Source organism: Neolamprologus brichardi, chromosome 22, assembly GCF_056152115.1.
Source record: "Neolamprologus brichardi isolate AB-2024 chromosome 22, ASM5615211v1, whole genome shotgun sequence".
Taxonomy (NCBI): Eukaryota; Metazoa; Chordata; class Actinopteri; order Cichliformes; family Cichlidae; genus Neolamprologus; species Neolamprologus brichardi.
In genome coordinates, this window is record NC_142124.1 from 31,679,742 (window position 1) to 31,697,831 (window position 18,090).

Genomic DNA, 18,090 nt, shown 5'->3' on the forward strand with positions numbered 1-18,090 from the left:
CCTACAACGATAACACAAACCGTGATTCGACAATAACTGAATACCTACATCGTCTAAAAACTTCAGATATTGCTTACTGACAAATATGGCTACATGAATATCTTTTTTAATCTTAATTTGTAAATAGTTTCTCTTATTCCTTTTCAAACTATGATTTAATATTATTTAAAAAGGTGCTGCTCCATCAAGTTCTCTTCTGGTTGACAAAGGTGTGTTGAGTCCCAACATAAAATGTTTAAATCATGATCTTACAGCAGGATGTCTTTGTTCATACACACGGAAAATGCAAATGATCCACTTTCACTATGAAGTTGGTTGGCAAACAAACTTTTGCGTCACTCTGGCATTCCTGCACAGAGAAGTGGGGGAGGGAAGAAGGTGGGCTCTCAGCCAACAGATACTTAAATACAGGACAGGTGAAGCTAGAGTCAGTGCAAGTCCACGATCTGCCCACATTCTCTACCTGACTATTCGGGAACAGGTAAGCTAAAGAACTTTGTACCTTTCTGTGTGTGAATACTCTACTATGTGAAATAATTGCACGTCATAGCTAAAACTTTACTGAGGAATGTTCATTACAGGAAACGAAAAAGCACAAAAGTATCTGGATTTCTGTTAAAATAGTCTCTATAAAAGTGTCTCTTCAGTTTTGCTTCCTGTTACTGCAGGTTTTAACAGCTCATGTGCTGATCGACGTGTGAATGCAGTTCCTTTAGCAAAACAGCCGATGCTTCAAGTCTAAAACTGGTTTGCATTTCTTAGAGGAAATATTTTGTAGCTGGTTTGTGTTTGCTGTTTCAGGAAAACTCTAAAGATGGTTAAATCAGCGCTGTCTGTGCTCTTGGTCCTGGTAGCCATTTCCTCCACCTTTGCTGCAAAATATATCCCCAAGAGTGGGAAGAGGGTCCCACAGACTCTGTCCAGAGGTATTTGAGTCGTTTCATTCACGCATTAAGCCCAGTATGAGGTAAAGGACGCACTTATCTCTAATGGTGTCTTTGTCTGTGCAGGATGGGGCGATCAGCTGATCTGGGCTCAGACTTATGAGGAGGGTCTTTACTGGTCCAGGTCAAAGTAAGACATAGTTTCAAAATAAAAGTCCAAACTTTGGCTTAACCCTAAAATTCGCTGAAGCTTATGATGGGCTGGTTGGTATTTTAGGAACAAGCCCCTGTTGGTCATCTTTCACCTTGAAGACTGCCCACACAGCCAGGGTGAGCAGCTGCTATTGTTTCACTTATTAAGTTCCTCACTGTGTTTGTTCTGTTTGAAGACTGAGTGTGTGTTTGTTCATATGTGATGTCAGCTTGGTCATCCCGGTGCTGTTCTCTACACACCCGAGTTATAAAACTTAAAGTCAATTTTCTCCCACAGCGCTGAAGAAAGTCTTCTCTGAGGATAACGAGATCCAAAAAATCCTTGATGAGGACTTCGTCATCCTTAATCTGGTGGTAGGTTACAACACCTGACAAAATGAAGTATTTTAAAGTCTTTCAGTCTGTATTACATTTTGTGGTTCAGCACTGGCGTGTAGATTTACGGTGCCTGTAAAAAACTGTTCTTTTGCTTCTCCTACAGTATGAAACCACAGACAAACATCTGTCCCCTGATGGCCAGTATGTTCCCAGGCTCCTTTTTGTTGGTAAGAGCTTGAGATTAGGACATATCTGTTATATAGACTGGGAACTACTATTACATCTATCAGTGTGTTTTATTGCACTGAATCCTTTTAATGTTTCTCAAGGGAATGACATTAACTATAATTCGCTGCATTGTATATCAGTTACAACTAAAGATGCAACGATACCAATTTTTTCAAACCGATACGATACCGATACTTGGATCTGAGTACTTGCCGATACAGAGTACAAAAACCGATACTTCTACCACACACACACACACACACACACACACAAATGCAATGAATTGGAAGACAGGTTTTATTTTACTCTCTGCCGATAAAAAATAAAATCTTAATAAAAATGACCACAAAAAAATTTCAAGTGAAAAATAAGCACTTCTGTTAAATTATTGCAGAGTCTCCACATTGTAATTTAACAAAATATCACTGAACTATTGGCACTGTCTCGAGCTTTCAGAATAATAAATAAACACTTCTGTTTGGAATAAAATAAACTTTTAAATTATTGCAGAGTGTCCATATTGTAAACAAACAAACAAAATAACTTAAGTATTCGGCATTGACGAACAAACTCCTCATCTGCCCGTGGATCATCAGTCCACTGTGCCGTTAAACCAAGAACTGACATCGCACACACTGCTTGTCTTTACCTCTTCAGAAAGTTTTGGCACCATTATCTCCCTGATTTTCCACGACTGGCATTGGCTGGTCATCCAGAGCGATAAAATGAGTCAGAGCCTCTGTTATTTTAACTGCCCGTGGATTTTCTCTTGACATTTTTCCAAAACCCAAGTTAAAGTTGGCTGTTCCGGTCCACACTGCTGACATTTTGTTTAGCCTAGCTACAGCAGCCTCCAGTTTCTCTTTTTATCTGGAGCCGCCAGTCTCACTCGCCTAACCCTGTGCCTGTTTAGCGCGGGATGTCCCCCTAGTGGCCAATCTAAAAAACTACAACAGTAATGACAAGCCACCCTCTGATTAATGAAATAAGTTAGTATCGGTTCATGGTATCGGTTAACTTTTACGAGTGAGTACACACACATTTTACAGTATCGGCCCCCGATACCGATACCAGTATCGGTATCGGGGCCGATACTGTAAAATGTGTGTGTACTCATACCGATACCAGTATCGGTATCGGTGCATCCCTAGTTACAACCATGTCTCCAATATATTGGTGCTGTGGAAAGTCCTCGCCCATCCTAACCTTGTAAATGAATATACTACAGAGACAACAAATAAAATGTTACAAATCGGATATTTTATAGTGAAATATTATGAAATTATAGTTTGATGCACACAACTGGTGTTTTTTCACTTACCCAGCGCCAATTTCTCCACAGACCCCTCAATGACAGTGAGGGCTGACGTCACTGGTCGCTACGCCAACCGCATGTATGCCTATGAACCAAGTGACATCAAACTCTGTAAGTGCTGCAGCCCATACGCTGTGACGCGTACTTGTATCACGATGCAGTTTTTGTCTGCTTGCATCCATTTACACTGTGTAATTAAACGTTTCCTGTCTCTTCCTCAGTGGTTAGCAACATGCAGAAAGCTAAGAAGCTTCTGAAGTCTGAGCTGTGAGCAGCAGGAAGACACACTGTGATGCTGATCCACAGCTGCTTTCTCCACAGTTTACATATGAGAAACAACGCACTGGAAAAATTCTTCTTGTCACCTTCACTTGAAATGTTTTCTCCCTGAATTCCTTCCTAATGCTTGTTATTATTACTGTACGACAGGAATATTGAGTGAATAAATGAAGCTGTTCTCACTGACAGATAGTCTGCCTTCTTATTTGCCAGACTGTGTGGAATCAAATCTTTATGTTTAATCCATGTGTAATCATACTAACAACACAATAATGAAATGACTGTTAACTTCAGATCTCCACTCACCCAGCTGTTAAATGTTTAAGGCTGTGTGTGAGGGCTAGAAAAAAGCAGTTTTTAATGCATTCAGCCTGTATTAACCATAATGACCACTTTGTTATTTGTATCTATCTCAAAAGGCCAAAAGGTGTTTATGTGTGCGGTCATTTTTCTCTTACACCACTATAGGAGGTTTTTTAAAATGTGATGGAAGTGCAGACTTTCACCTTTAATTAGAGTAGATCAATAAAAGTGTTGCATTAAAAGTTTAATAATTACAGACATTTTTGCCCACAGTTTTCCCAGCATTTAGTTTGCACACTAACCAGAGTTTAGCGTGTTCAAGTTTATGACAGTGCAATTAGAAAAACACAAAATACAAATATGTACTTCTAGAGACGTGTCAGGAGACAGACTCTTGTCTCTGAAAAGAACAAAGTTCACTTATGACATTTAATCACCCGATGACCAACCAAGCTGGCTCAAGTCTCTGCATACGAAATGTAGACATTAGAAAAGATATTTTCATCTAACATATTGATTAAACTTGTCTTTTGATTATATCTTTGATTAAAAATGAAGATGATTTACTATTAGCAAAAAATGGAAAAGCTCTGTTATAGCACTGAAGACCTTCTCTAAGCTCTTCTCTTACCCTTTCTTGTTGTGATGCCAGGAGAAACCCGGGTGGGGGGAGGGGCTTCAATCTCTCTCCACCCACCTTTTCTCGACACATCAGATGATGAACTGATGAAGCTTATGAAGAGCCTTGAGGCGACTTTTGTTGTGATTTGGCGCTATATAAATAAAATTGAATTGAATTGAATTGAATGAAGCTGCATTTGACGGTATGTGCAGTCCAAACTAGGACAATCACGGGGAATCATGGCTAACTTTAACTTTAATTTTACAGGGACGATTATTTTACATGTATTCATGTTGTAGGCAATATAACCATGATTTTTAAACCCTCTGAGTCAGCTTCCTCCTATAAGAGGTCAGGAAGGGACAAAATCAGACTTAACAAAAAACATGATAAGCCTGATTGACTCTGTTGAGCAGCGCACACACACACACACACACATACACACACACACACATACACACACACACACACATACACACACACACACACACACATACACACACACACACACACACACACACACACACACACTTACTTTCAAATATGCAAAACATCTGCAGGTTGCTGACACAGCCGGTTCTTTGTAATTGAGAAGACTTGAGACTTGGTTACCCAGCAACACAAAAAAGCTTTCAGTGCTGGCAGTGTGGACCCGCCCACCCAGAATTCAACTTTCCTGAAACTGTCTGACTGACAGACATCGTGCTGACAGACTGCAGATCAGGGGTCATTATATGATTATTTCTTGTTATCAAAGGCTGATGGTCACCAGCACATCACTGAATCAGAGTTGTGACAGAAACATTAACTGACCCCAAATCCACTGATTGAAAGTACCAGCGTTTAACCCGACACTCACAGACTCCAACTGATGCATTTAGGTTCAGCATCCTGCCAGAGGAAAGTTTGATATGCAGGTTGGAGGAGCCGGCGTTTATATTACCAAGCTCGTGGTTAGCAGACGACCTGCTCTGCCTCCTTGGCCATGGCTGCCTCAGTGCTGGGTGTTATGGTCAGATATTCCCACTTTGGTCTGATTCAACAATTTTATCAGTTGCTTTATTAAATTTTCTGCAAAAAGTCTCAATTGTGGACATTTCCTTTTTCGCCCTCTGTGAAACAGTACAGGTAAAAATATGAGTATTAACCCATTTTAGGGTTTATAGCTCTTTCAAGATACTCCAGGCATTTAGAGGTAACAGTCCGTTGAAACCTACTGCCCACAGCCCTCATCAACCCAAATATTAGGCTGCTGGTCCTGCAGATGAATATCAGCATCAACATACTTTGCAGTGGTGCATCGCTGCTTATAGTTTTATGTATCAGACACAGAAAGCGTGTGATGACGACACTGATTCTTTTTATTAGATTAGTATCATAGTGTGGTTTCCAGTACAAAGGCTCAGAGGAACTGCTTACAGACTCATTGTGGCAGTTTTTTATACAGCAGCCCACATTTTAATGGACAGAGTCATGCAAAAGGGCAAATCCACAGCAAACAGAGAAACTCATAGGCACACACTTACTTTCAAATATGCAAAACATCTGCAGGTTACAAACAAAGCCGCTCGTCACACATTCACATTTCTACACATGTAAAACATCAGCATCTGTAATATCAGTGTGCAGAGAAGTGGTGATATTATTGCTTCCAGTGGAATCGACTGTTTTTATAAAAGAAACAAAAAGACAAAAAAGTGTTCAGAGTTAACTCTCAGGCAGGATGTATAAATACGTCTGGGTTATACAGCAGATCAGTATTCCTTCTTTTTGTTTCACAGTGTAACTGTATCCGTGTTTTGCAGGATGCTGAAGGCAGCATGTTCGCCGCTCCTCACACATAACTTAGCTCTTGAAAACGAAACACATCAGGTTTACTGCAGTGATCAGTCAAAACGCACAAGTCAGAACGTCCGTAGAGGTCGTTTGGGGATGAGGTGATTGGATGTTGGTCAGAGGAGCTTTGGCTGTCTCACAGGAAAGCACTGGGGTTGGCTCGTGGGTCCTTCTGGTTCCTGTAGCAATATGTGAGCCACACTCCTAAGATCTGACACAAACACACAGCACTAAGTTAAAAGTTTCCTTATGTCAGTCAATACTATGTAAGGAGTTGTTTCGAAAACACTACGTCATGAGAATTATTTTAAATCCACAATTATTTATGTAGAAATGTTTTCTGGACAAACTCACTGAAGGAGGTCTGAGTCAGGCTTCCATCCATGTGACCTTATTCATTAATTATTAGTGTGAATGCTGATTACACAGTATTGTTAGCCTAATCTTTATTATTATATTTTATTATTATTTTATATTCTGTATTTTTTGTACTTCAACACCGTTCTTCATCTTAGAAAAAACATAAACCAAGTCATTATTTTGTCATTTAAATTATTTTCTTATTTGTTCAAATGTTTTAAATACTTTCCCATCATTAATGTACAAACAGCTGTTTTCACTTCCACGCTGAAAATGAATCCTGTGTCTTTGTTGGTTCAAACAAGAAAAACAGTTAAGACCATATTAAAGTTTGCTATGTAATGATATCACCTGCGAAAAAGCCTCAAGTTCTTCTTTTACAACACAAATCCTCTGAATTCCTTTTTCTGTCTAATGACCAGTGTTGGGGAGTAACGGAATACATGTACCGCCGTTACGTATTTAAAATACAAAATATGAGTAACTGTATTCCGTTACAGTTACCGTTTAAAAAGGTGGTATTTAGAATACAGTTACTTTGTTGAAATAAATGGATTACACGGCGGTACTTCCCTGTTTCATATTGTGGCGGGTCAGGACTGTTTGGGTTTTGTTTGTGTTACGGTTGCCATGGTTACAGGGTGACGATCTCTCTCTGTGTTTCCTGGGTGAGAGAGGCCTTTTTGTTGTTGTTGTGCTAAGCTAATAGGCAGAATGCTACAGGTATAGCTCTAAAGAATGTAGCATCATGGGCAGTGTAGTCCGTGCTGCAGGGAGAATGGACTGCCATACCCGTTATGTGTCTGTGAGCGAGGGAGGGAGAAAAAGGAAAAGTACGAGCTGTCATCGAGCAAAAACGGGAGCTGGAAGCATGTAAATATAATAATAACCACTGCAGCCAAGAAGAGAGCCTGACGAGCCCAGTTGTAAGTAAGCTATTAAGACTCGACTGTACACCGTGTTCGTGTTTTTCTCCAAAAACAATAAGTTCCGTTGGAGCAGCCTTTCAACGCCTCTCTCTGTCTCTTGCTAGCAAAGTTGACCCAGACAACAAAGTAAAGCTAGTTTTCGGCTACGAGCCGACACAGAACCCACCGTATTAGCCAGAGGTCCCTTTACTACGGTTCGGAGCCGCGGAACTTCAGTAACAGTAATAAATCACAGCAATAGTACATTCATGTAGTTGTAAACAGCATGATAATATATTAAGTAATCCAAAGTATTCAGAATACGTTACTCTCATTGAGTAACGTAACGGAATACGTTACAGAATACATTTTGGGGCATGTAATCTGTAATCTGTAGTGGAATACATTTTAAAAGTAACCTTCCCAACACTGGTAATGACTCATTAGTTGTTAACAGAGCTCTGACTGTTTGTCAGCCTGGCTACAGTGAAGAGAAACCTGGGCTTGTTTTTATTTCCTTTAATCAGCGATTGAAGAAAATAAACTTTATAGAGTTTTTTTTTTTTAAAAATAGAGCAACAAACTACTTCTCGAGGCTAAATGATGATCTTCTAAAGTAGCGACGCCATTTCCTCTCCAGCTTACGAGTCATCTGCTTTAAGATGTGGGTTTGAGAGTTTTACACTAACGAGTTGTACGCAGTAAGGTTGGGCGATATGTAAAAATTTTCCAACCGATAATCATCAGTCCAATAACCGACGATATATTTGCGCAGGTGCAGAATTTTTGGTGGGTGGAGCAATGCAATCATGCACAGACTGATTTGCACATTTAGAATTTATATGTTTTGTTTGAGGGAATATTTTACCTTCTTTTCTTGTTTGTTTCAGTATTAATATAGCTACTTTTGGATTTTTCTTCAAAAGTATTTATTTGAGATGCACTAAATTACAAAGAAGAACATTTTGATTTTTAACTTTGTTTTTGTTTACCTTGCATTTGTTGTTTGGTCGAGTGTGCGACAGATAAACACTGGGACAGCTTGTAAACACGGTTATAGTGGAAAAAGAAGCCACTTTCTCTTTGTTTCCCATTTAAATCAAATGTTTTTATTTTTTCTGAACATGAGCTTCTGCCTTTCTTCCTGTCATGAGTTTGAATAAATGAATCGCTACATCTGGGCGCACTCTGAGCTCGGTGCGTTTGCTCACAGCTGGAAGACGGTGCCGTCAAAACAGCCCAATTATTTTTCCATTGACTGCTTCTCTTAGCTTCAATCAACATTATTAGCAAACGTACTCGTGGGCAGATAAATAAATAAATGAATAAATCGCTCTTGTAAAAACGATTGGTGAAAGGCTCCGCCTACGTCGATAGTGGATATATTCGTCCAGTCGCCCAACTTTAAAGATAGTGTGGAGAGCAGGGAAATATTTACTGCTACTATTCATAATCATCATTACCATTACATTAATTATCATTTCATCAAAGCATTTATTCAATAGATTACACATGTTCTTAGTTATGATTATTACACCTATCACAGAGAGCTTCTGTCTGGTAAAAGGTCAGAAGCGCCAACGGGCAGGTGAGGCCGAGTGCGTTGGAGGTCGAGACACACACAAACAGTAGTTAGACTCATGTTTAGGTAAGAGTTCAGATAATAGTTTGAAAAAGCTTGTGACTGCAAAATTGTGTCTGCCTAAGGGACAGTTTGTTCCAGGAGATAAGCGAGAGTTAGAAGATTAATAGGAAGCACCTCGAGACGGAGAAGATGTCCTTTTAACTGTGTCAAAAGTCGTCAACAGAACATTTGTTGTTTATGACTTTCTGTGTCGTTTCTGGGATGCTTAGGACTCATATTGCACTGCTGGAAATAGTTTATTTTGATGCATATGCTGCTTTTTTGCAAATTTGCATTATAATATTTATTTTCGTTTTTCCTGCAGTATATAAAAATTGGTGTATTTCAAAAATAAAACTATGAAGACACTCAAAATAAATTTCCTGTGGTGGGAAACTATTTTGTGCAACTTTTTTGTATTTACAGTTTTGAGGGATAAGCCTCTTAAATTTCTCTAACTAGAAATATATGTTAAAAAAACAAAAACGATTTTCAATTTTTTTGTAGTTTATTGCACTTTTTTGCATTTACTATGCACTTAATGCAGACATATTATTAAAATTTAGGCTGTAATGGTTGTATTGATGTATAGCAACTTGAAATGCTCCCAAAAATGGCTCCACAGCATGTAGAAATATAATATAAGCTCTGGCGGACTTGGTTCTATGGTAGGTCTTAAAGGGTTAAAATCATTGTTTGACCGAAGCTCTTCTGGACATTATTGTTTTGTGCTCACCCTCAATATCTGAACCCGTAACAATAGGAATCACCATACAGACAAATATGACTATTGTGGAAAAGATTAAATCACAGAAAATGAAATATGAAGCTGAAAGAAGATGACAGACTGAAAACCTTAGGAAAATCGAACTAAAACTGGATCTTATTGATATACTAGAGAAAGTCCAGAAGTGGAAGATTACATTTTCTACAACAGACTAACTTTGAATATAATTTGAGTTTCTGGTTTGTATTCCATACAAGTTGGTGGTGCTACCATGGGACACATGTGGCAGCCTGCTGTAGGCACTGTTACCGGTCTGAAATATCAGCACGCTCTCATACCAACATACCGACGCTATGTTACGTGTTGGGAATGAGAATTCTCTGAAAACATAGGGCATGTCTGGGCTGTAATGGCTCACCTCGGTGAAGCTGAAAAAGAGGCCGATTCCTCCTACAAATCGGAGAATATCTCCAGCGTGTTCCTTAATCTGGTCTGCACAAGGCGAACAGAAGCTGTTGGGGAAACAAGCCTGCAAGAGACACAGCACATGTTTAAAAACCGTACCAATGCTTCTGACAGTAGAGTCATTGTTTAAAATGAACTTTACTGCTGTTACTTTTCAAACAAGACCAAGGGAGCTCACTCTCAACCAGGGATGGGAATAACGGTGTTACAAGTAACGGCGTTTTTTCAGTAACGAGTAATCTAACTAATTACTATTCCTATCATTACAACGCCGTTACCGTTACTAACAAGAAAATGTGCTCGCGTTACTATTTTTCAACAAACAGATGGTCGAAGCTGTGTTCAGTTTACTGCATCTTATATCAGCTGCAGGAAGTAGCTGTAAGTAATCTGGGCGCTACAGCTTTAAGCAGCTGCTCCCGTGGACGGTACAACAGCTGGAGCTAATGGGGCAAAACAGTCGCATTATCCACAACTGCTCCTTGGCTCTTGGACAACTTTGATAATTCTTTTCACTCCTCTGTCTGAAACCTTGCAAGGAGCAAGGTTGTGGTCGTTGTCAGTTTATCATAAAATGATGTTATTTCCACTTCTGGATTATGGTCCCAGTGGTGCTCACTGGGATCTTCAGTAATATTCCTCTGTAGCCAGGGCCAGCAACATTTTTGCAACAATAAAGTTCCACTTTTCACTGGTTTTACCGATCATGTTTTAATAGACCATCAGCTGGGACTGAACCTCACTTTCTTCATTTTTTCAACAAAGTGTTTTATTATCACACATAATGTAATCACACAATTTATGTGTCTATGGTTTGATTTCGTTGTGTGTGAGGTGGGTGGGTTGTTATCAACATATGGTGAGAATTTCTTTCAACCTAAACTTTATAAATATATTTACTTGAAATTTTGTGATGTGTTCAATTTTATTGTGCATTAAAAAACCAGAACCATCATCAGCCTCTTTGCACAAACTGAGATATGTGACATGTAACAGGAAACACTTGGAAAAGACTTGATCCAAACTCACAGCCTCACACATGCTGTTAGGGTCGACATGTTTGAAGCCACAGCAGTTGAGGCTCTTCTCCACATCTCTCTGGGTGCTCTCAGAGTTGTTCCAGCCCACCTCCAGCAGGTGATCCTTGAGCAGTGTTAGAAGGAACATGAAGCATTACATCCGTCATCTGTCAGTATTTTCACATTAAGAGGTTCTGCTTAAATGACATAATGAGCACATAGTCTGTGCAGCCTGAAAAGTTTAGAGTTTTAATCACAGAAGCCACACTGGTTCACTTTTATATTTAAGCTTTTATTTGTTTTTATTTATCAGTAATCATCCTTATAGATGAAAAAAAGATACGACCTTTGTTTAAGCTCTATGTTAGCTACTTTTGGAGAGGCAGGTTTTAGGTCAAATCTACTTTTACATTTCACTTTTTATGTGTTATTTACTGATAATATCTATAAAATATGATTCCCATTGAAGTAATATTATTAGTGTTTACTGACCACAATTTACACTTATTTTAATTTTTAAAATTTAATATAATTTGATTTCTTCCTCCTATTACACACACTTTCTTTCTTTTTTGGACGCGTTCCCATTCAAATGAATAGGGGAGGATTCTGTAGTTTTTTGGGAATTTTGCGAAAACTGTGCAACAAATTGCTACCAAACGTCACAGCACACTGTTCCCAAACAAGCTGCACGAAACGATATATCATATGTGGGGTTTTCTCAAAGCTGCAAGGAGAGTTTTGTTTCAAACTATCAGGTGGAAGAACGAGACGGTACTGCCTGCTCGTTCAAGTCCTCCACCTTCCTGCATCCACCTGTACGGATGTTTTCTCTGTGAGTTGTCTAACTGTACTGGATATAAAGTTAAGTAATAACAAATTAATGTGCAACAGAGAGCACGAACAGATGTGAGGATGTGAATATGTTGTGATGCAGAAAAAAACTGTTGTTCAAGCTGCATCATTTGTGCTGCTCTGCACTCTGTGGAGAAACCAAAGCTCTCACCTGTTGCTCTCTGTTGACAGCCAGACAAGCGCTGGAAACAGAAAACTGTACAATAAACACCATGAACAGGATGATCATATACTGAGCGTCACTGTCAAAGAACAACAACAGTGGACACGTTGCAGACATTGGACATGCATGCAACATGCAACAGAGCTCATTTATAGAAACATATCTGCTAATAGTAAGAAAATAGTCTGTGTGCAAGGTTCACTATTGTCTGTGAAATACAATCCAGCTCGGTATCTTCTTCCACATAAATACATTAATATATAATGAATTTTCCAAAACAGGAATGTTAAAACAGCATATTGTAGGAGATAAACTGTGTGCTGGTCAGAAACAGGACAAACACAGCTCTAAACATTTTAACTGTAAATTCTTTTCTTTTATTTCTGGTCAATTACAACTAATTAAACATCTGAATCTAAATATTACAGAATTATTTTTAGATTTTTTAATTAGCACAAATTCAACGATACCACAAAACAACGACCACAGAAGATAAACCAACTTTATTGTAACTGTCCCTGAGACAGTTACAATAAAGTTGTTTATTTCATGTTTCTGTGATAGATACATGCTTAATTTAGTTCATTTATTTACAAGATAAGATGATAAAAAAACATGTCTAAAATATGTGATTACAAAATATGTGTTTGTTAAATATGTAAAGTGCTGTAAAGTTTGTAATTGTCACATGACCAGAGTTTGGTTGAGAGCGCAACCATGACATCGTGGAGCTAGCATGGATACATGGCTACAGATGCATCTACAGCCTCAGTGTTAATGTCATTCTGCATGTGGTCCAAGAGGCGCACACGGTATGGTTTAATGTATATTGTTTGTATAATGTTGCATACGTGTTCTACACTGAGAGGACATTTTTGTTATATCCATTATTGTGCATTTTTTCTGTTCTGCTTGCACAAGACTGTTCATGGACACTGATATGAGAGACTGATAAGCTCAAACATTTATGTTGTAAACTTTGTGTTTCTTCAGTTTTCACGGTGTCTGAAGACAATAAGAGAGAGAGAGAAATAAATTTCCGAAGACATCAGTATGATGCGTGGCCATTCTTTGTTGGACCCCTGTAGTTACAGATATTATTATACATAGTTTCTATTTTGTCTTTGTTTCTGTATGCACCCCACCAACATGCCCCCGACCAGGTTCTGCTGGAGGTCTCCTGCCACCAAGAGCTTGGTTATGTTTGATTGTTGGGGTCCTCCCTTTATTGTAGGTCTTTACCTTACATTATCTTCAAGCATCTTGAGATGACTGTTGCCGTGAACGGGCACTACTGGAACTATATATGTAGAAAAAGGATTGAATTTGTATTACTGAACGTCATTTTATAGAAGTTGTGAATGAAAGTACAGAAAGAAGAGTCATAGCATGAGTTTGTGAAGGATACAAAGAAGAGCAGGACTTGGTGATGCTTCATTGCCCCGATGAGGCCAGCCAGCGCCACGAAGAAGAGAAAGACACCCACACCAATGATGCCTCCCACCACCTGGAAACTGGAGACCAGACCAAACCACTTTCCCCATGCCGCGATGCCAATCATCAGGAGACTGACCATCTGCAGGACAGACATACTGGCTGAGTGTGAAAAGTTAAACATGATTTTTTAATCTATCAGCTGGTCAGGGCCGTTCTGTGAGGAGTTTGCATGTTCTCCCCGTGTCTACATGGTTTCTTTACATGCTTCCTCCCACAGTCCAAAAACATGCAGTTACACAGGTTTGGTTAGTTGCTGATTCTAGGTTGAATGGTTGTGTGTCTCTCTGTGTTAGCTCTGCTACACACTGGCAATCTGTCCAGGGTGCACCCTGCCAACTGCCCTACAGCTGTGATAGGTCTTATTTGGAGAAGTGGATTGAACATAGCTACTTATATGCGCTAAATCGAACATGTGAAATCAACTGCAGCAGCTTAAAAAACAAAAATCAGCCATATAAGTATCCACACTATCACACGTGGGTTAATTATTGAAATTCTGCTTTAGGTTATAAGAGAACGTCATTGTGTTGTCCAGTCTGTGCTGTCTGCATTGACTTTGACCACAAACAATCTGAGTGGCTCATGAACCAGCAGCCAACGAGTCTTTGTCTGAAGTGGTGACACTCAGTGTCAGCAGTGGAGCATGAATCAAGTTCAGAAGAGTTTAAATGTGCTTCTTCCTTCATCACATGCACATGGTGTCATGGGCTGGGTCATGTGACCCAGTGTTTGAGTTTTATGTATTTTTGTATCCATGTTTGATCGAGTTAATTTCTAGGTGGCTATTTAGTCCTTTATTTCTTAGTTGTTTCTGTCATCTCCCCCTGTACTCAGTCTCCCTGATTCGTGCGTCTACCTGTCATGTTTCATGTCTGTGTGGTTATGTTAAGTTCATGTCATGATTTATCTTCATGTGTCTGGGTTTCCTGTTTTATTTTGAAAGAGTCTGGTGGTCTTTGGTCGTGTCCAAATTCATGGGCTGCATCCTCCTGAGGACCCGGCCTTCGTGGTCTATGTGGGCCGGGTCCTCAGGAGGTCGGGTAGGCCGGAAGTAAACGGCTATGGAATTGGACGGTCTAGCCTTCTCGATCTACTCCCGCCCTTAATTCAGAGTATTTCCGGTTGTCAGCGCCACGGCACGAAAATCGAAAATGGACCCCGAAATCTTTCTCCGTTTTTTGTGTTCATTTTTAATTATCAACGAGCTAACCCACATTCTCGCCTGAAAATATGTTTAAAGTTTATTTTGTGGCCCAGAAAGATCAATAAGAGTAATTTTAAAACTTAGTAGCGGCCGCCATTGCTGGAAACTGGAGCTTGGCTGGGCCGTGCTATGAATTCTGGGATAGGCCACGAAGGACACACCCGACCCATCCTTCAAATTCGGGGAAAAGGAGGACGCATTTGTCGGCTGCATTCGGAGGAGTCTACGAATTTGGACAGCCTTCGGCGCGTCGCTGTGACGTAATCGGTCTACAAATGCGGCCTCAGGAGGAAGCAGCCCATGAATTTGGACACGACCATAGTCTCTGAGTCTTCTTAGTTTGTCACAGTATTAGTTTTCCCAGTTTAGTTATCGTCTAGTTTAGTCACGCTATCCCTGCTGTGTCTGTGCACTTTGTCTTCAGCCATAATAAAGGCTCGCTTTCTGTTAAGTTCACTCCCGTCTACTCACTTGTGTACGCACCTGGGTCCATCACACACACCACCGCACGGCCTGTCTCCGCAGACCGTGACACATGGTAACTAATTTTAAAAAGTAAAAATACTCAGTCAGTAGCACAGAACGATTTATGTGGATGATTTTGTGAGCAAATCCAGTAGCGTTGTTATGTTTTAGGGACATTTTGCTGGGATGACTTGACTTGTACGACATGGTCCTACCTGCTCTGCTGGATGGCTTTACAAGCACTAGTTGTGGGAATGGATACATGTTGCTTCTTTATTAAAAAAAGAGTGATAAGAGCATTTTCGTCTTCTTTTTTAAATGTGAGCTTAAATGCACGTGAATATCTTATCCTCTCGACTTTTACGTGATAAGCAACAATGTTGTACTACACTTACATAAAGAGAGATTCAACAAGAAGCAAAGGCCAACATGTCAGACTGATATGATGATATAAAGTTGCAGTGTCAGATACGGCAGATACCTCACTGTGAAATCATTAGTAGGGGAGACCGGGGATAGTTGTAACGTGGGTCAGTTGTAACACTTCCAATTTCTCCAATCAGGGCTAAGTTTCAAATGATGTGACTCATTCTGTGCATGCCCAACTCAGTTCTGCTATCACATGTGAAAAATCAGCACATTTTGTCAAACACAGACAATTTAACACGAAAAAAAGTAATTTGTATGCCAAAAAGTAAGTTTTTCTACTTTATTTCATTTTCTAATAGCATTATCTGCTTTGCAGTTAAACTCATCAAACTTAAATTATGTTATTTGTATGTCTATGGGGATATATTCTGTGTAGATCTTTAGTGCTAATGTTTTAGCCGTTGGCTGTAATGTTAGCTAGTTCATGGCTATAGGAGTCTGGGTCAGTTGTAACAGCAACAGTCTGGGTCAGTTGTAACAATAATGCAGATGTTACAACTTACCACACTATTACTTTAACTTATATTAAACAAGTTGGGGCAACGACATCAGCAGAGAGAGGTTCACTGGTCACCTTTGTATATGCGGTTAATGCCATTGGCAACACAATTCCTCCACTGTTTGTGTTCCCACACATACATTATGCAGACCACTGTGTCAGAGATGGACCAGTAGGAAGTACTGGTAGTGGAAATAAATCAGGATGGGTGCAAGAAACAGATTTCCTCATCTTTCTGAAGCACTTTGCAAACCACACCAAGGTAAGCCATGATAAAAAGTAATGGAATTGCGATGTTGGTGCACAACTACATTTTTTCAGCTTCATTGTTATGTTCAAAATTGGTGCAAGAGTTGTAGGTTATAATTCCCACTGAGCCAATGAGGCCAAACTCAAGGAAGACCAACCAAAATTAATTAAATATTCAGTTGCAGAAAATTCCATAATTTGTCCTTTTTTGGGGGGTTGGAATATGTTCAAAAGCTAGATTTCTGCATTCTGTCACACACACACACACACACACACACACACACACAGCTACATAAATGGCTCTAAGTGCATTCATGTGTTGAATAAACAAAGATCACATGGTAATGTTTTGTTAGTACCCTTATTTCATTGTGTTACATTTCACCCCAGGATATGTTACAACTAACCCAGACTATGGGGTTAATTGTAACATTTCACTCTTTGTGTTGGAGACCATACCATGCAATGGGTAATTGTGCTGCAGAGACAATAGCTGCACTATTTAATAGCAGAGACATGTAAATACTTTGCATTACATTTTGAATCCACTACCTTAAAAGAGCTCCAATTTACAGACAGAAATGTCAAAAATGTTACAACTATCCCCGGTCTCCCCTACCTCCTGCACACGCTCCGAACGGCTCGTGGTCGCCACTGAATTGCAAAATCTATGGAGCGCCTTCTTTAAAGGTCTGCAAGGCTGCAGGTCAGTGTGCAGCTAAGGGCTGGTTGGATCCAACAAGCGTCATATACACACCTTAATTCAAAGCAGACATGATAAGAGCTATCAAAGCCTGCAGGAAAGGCTTCCACAGTAAGGGCGACCTCTAAAGTGACCCCCCCGCCCCAAAAAACAAGAGCACAGTTAAAGGTGGAAACTGTAGATCCTCCCATTTAAAAAAGAAAATCGGGCGCGTTTCTAAACTCTCGTCTCTTATTCGGTTCATCCGATGGATGGAGCGGCCACCTGATCCCACCTACCACAGTGAATAATTGATTAGAGCAGCGTCTGACCGCATCAGTGAATTCTGTAAAAGTGGACGTGTCCTACACTCCATCTACACACTCTGAGGGTGATAAAATACTATCTGTACTGATGAACGCGGCACTTTAATTATCCATATGGTGAGCTGTGATGTGGATACTCACAACATAGAGGATGTTGAGCGCACACAGGGAGTGCTTGGAGCAGGTAAATCCAGCGCAGCTCATGTTCTCCAGCAAATAAACACAATAAATCCTCGAAACTGATGTTTAAATAAATATCTCGACACAAGAAATCAAACCCGGACAAAGACCCGCTGAGCTACTTATTCCGCTAGTCCGCAGCAATAGATGATCGGTCCAACCTGCGAGGAAAAAAGAGGTTTACGACCAACACCTGAGTGCAGAGGAAGTCACATATTGACCCTTCAAAATAAAGTCAAATAAAGACCGACCGTGAGATAGACAGACATCGGAATTTTGAGGGAAATTTGGATGCAGCCGACAATCTAACTTCTTCTTCACCACAGCGGATCATCTACCTTCATCCTCCTCCGTCACACCAACCCTCTGCATCTTCTCCTTCACTACATCCACGAATCATCTCTGTGGGTTTCCTCTTTGCCTCCTGCCTTCAGTGTTAC

At 39.9% G+C, this 18,090-nt stretch overlaps 2 protein-coding genes across 2 annotated transcripts; one reads left to right on the forward strand and one right to left on the reverse strand.

Moving 5' to 3' along the window:
• The first annotated feature begins 356 nt into the window (after positions 1 to 356).
• Positions 357 to 3,425, forward strand: agr2 (anterior gradient 2). The gene is made up of 8 exons (XM_087834869.1): positions 357 to 481; positions 802 to 926; positions 1,011 to 1,074; positions 1,162 to 1,214; positions 1,375 to 1,451; positions 1,579 to 1,642; positions 2,986 to 3,069; positions 3,180 to 3,425. The coding sequence occupies exons 2-8, from the start codon at positions 815 to 817 to the stop codon at positions 3,227 to 3,229; spliced, it is 504 nt and encodes a 167-aa protein (XP_087690995.1). The 5' UTR covers positions 357 to 481; positions 802 to 814; the 3' UTR covers positions 3,230 to 3,425.
• Positions 3,426 to 5,512: 2,087 nt separating this feature from the next.
• Positions 5,513 to 17,842, reverse strand: tspan13b (tetraspanin 13b). Its single transcript, XM_087834885.1, has 6 exons — positions 17,612 to 17,842; positions 13,528 to 13,695; positions 12,108 to 12,188; positions 11,112 to 11,225; positions 10,036 to 10,146; positions 5,513 to 6,209 (listed from the first exon to the last, which is right to left on the reverse strand). Exons 1-6 carry the CDS (start codon positions 17,672 to 17,674, stop codon positions 6,135 to 6,137), a joined length of 612 nt encoding a protein of 203 aa, XP_087691011.1. The 5' UTR covers positions 17,675 to 17,842; the 3' UTR covers positions 5,513 to 6,134.
• Between the last annotated feature and the right edge of the window lie 248 nt (positions 17,843 to 18,090).

Bases quoted from the DNA above. Each gene is read 5' to 3' on its own strand.
- agr2 (XM_087834869.1), top strand. From the start codon at position 815: ATGGTTAAATCAGCGCTGTCTGTGCTCTTGGTCCTGGTAGCCATTTCC. The intron at 927-1,010 runs GTATTTGAGTCG...TTGTCTGTGCAG, and splicing joins CCCACAGACTCTGTCCAGAG to GATGGGGCGATCAGCTGATC. The intron at 1,215-1,374 runs GTGAGCAGCTGC...TTTCTCCCACAG, and splicing joins AGACTGCCCACACAGCCAGG to CGCTGAAGAAAGTCTTCTCT.
- tspan13b (XM_087834885.1), bottom strand. From the start codon at position 17,674: ATGAGCTGCGCTGGATTTACCTGCTCCAAGCACTCCCTGTGTGCGCTC. The intron at 11,226-12,107 runs GTGAGAGCTTTG...ACACTGCTCAAG, and splicing joins CTGTCAACAGAGAGCAACAG to GATCACCTGCTGGAGGTGGG. The intron at 10,147-11,111 runs GTGAGTTTGGAT...TGTCTCTTGCAG, and splicing joins CTAACAGCATGTGTGAGGCT to GCTTGTTTCCCCAACAGCTT.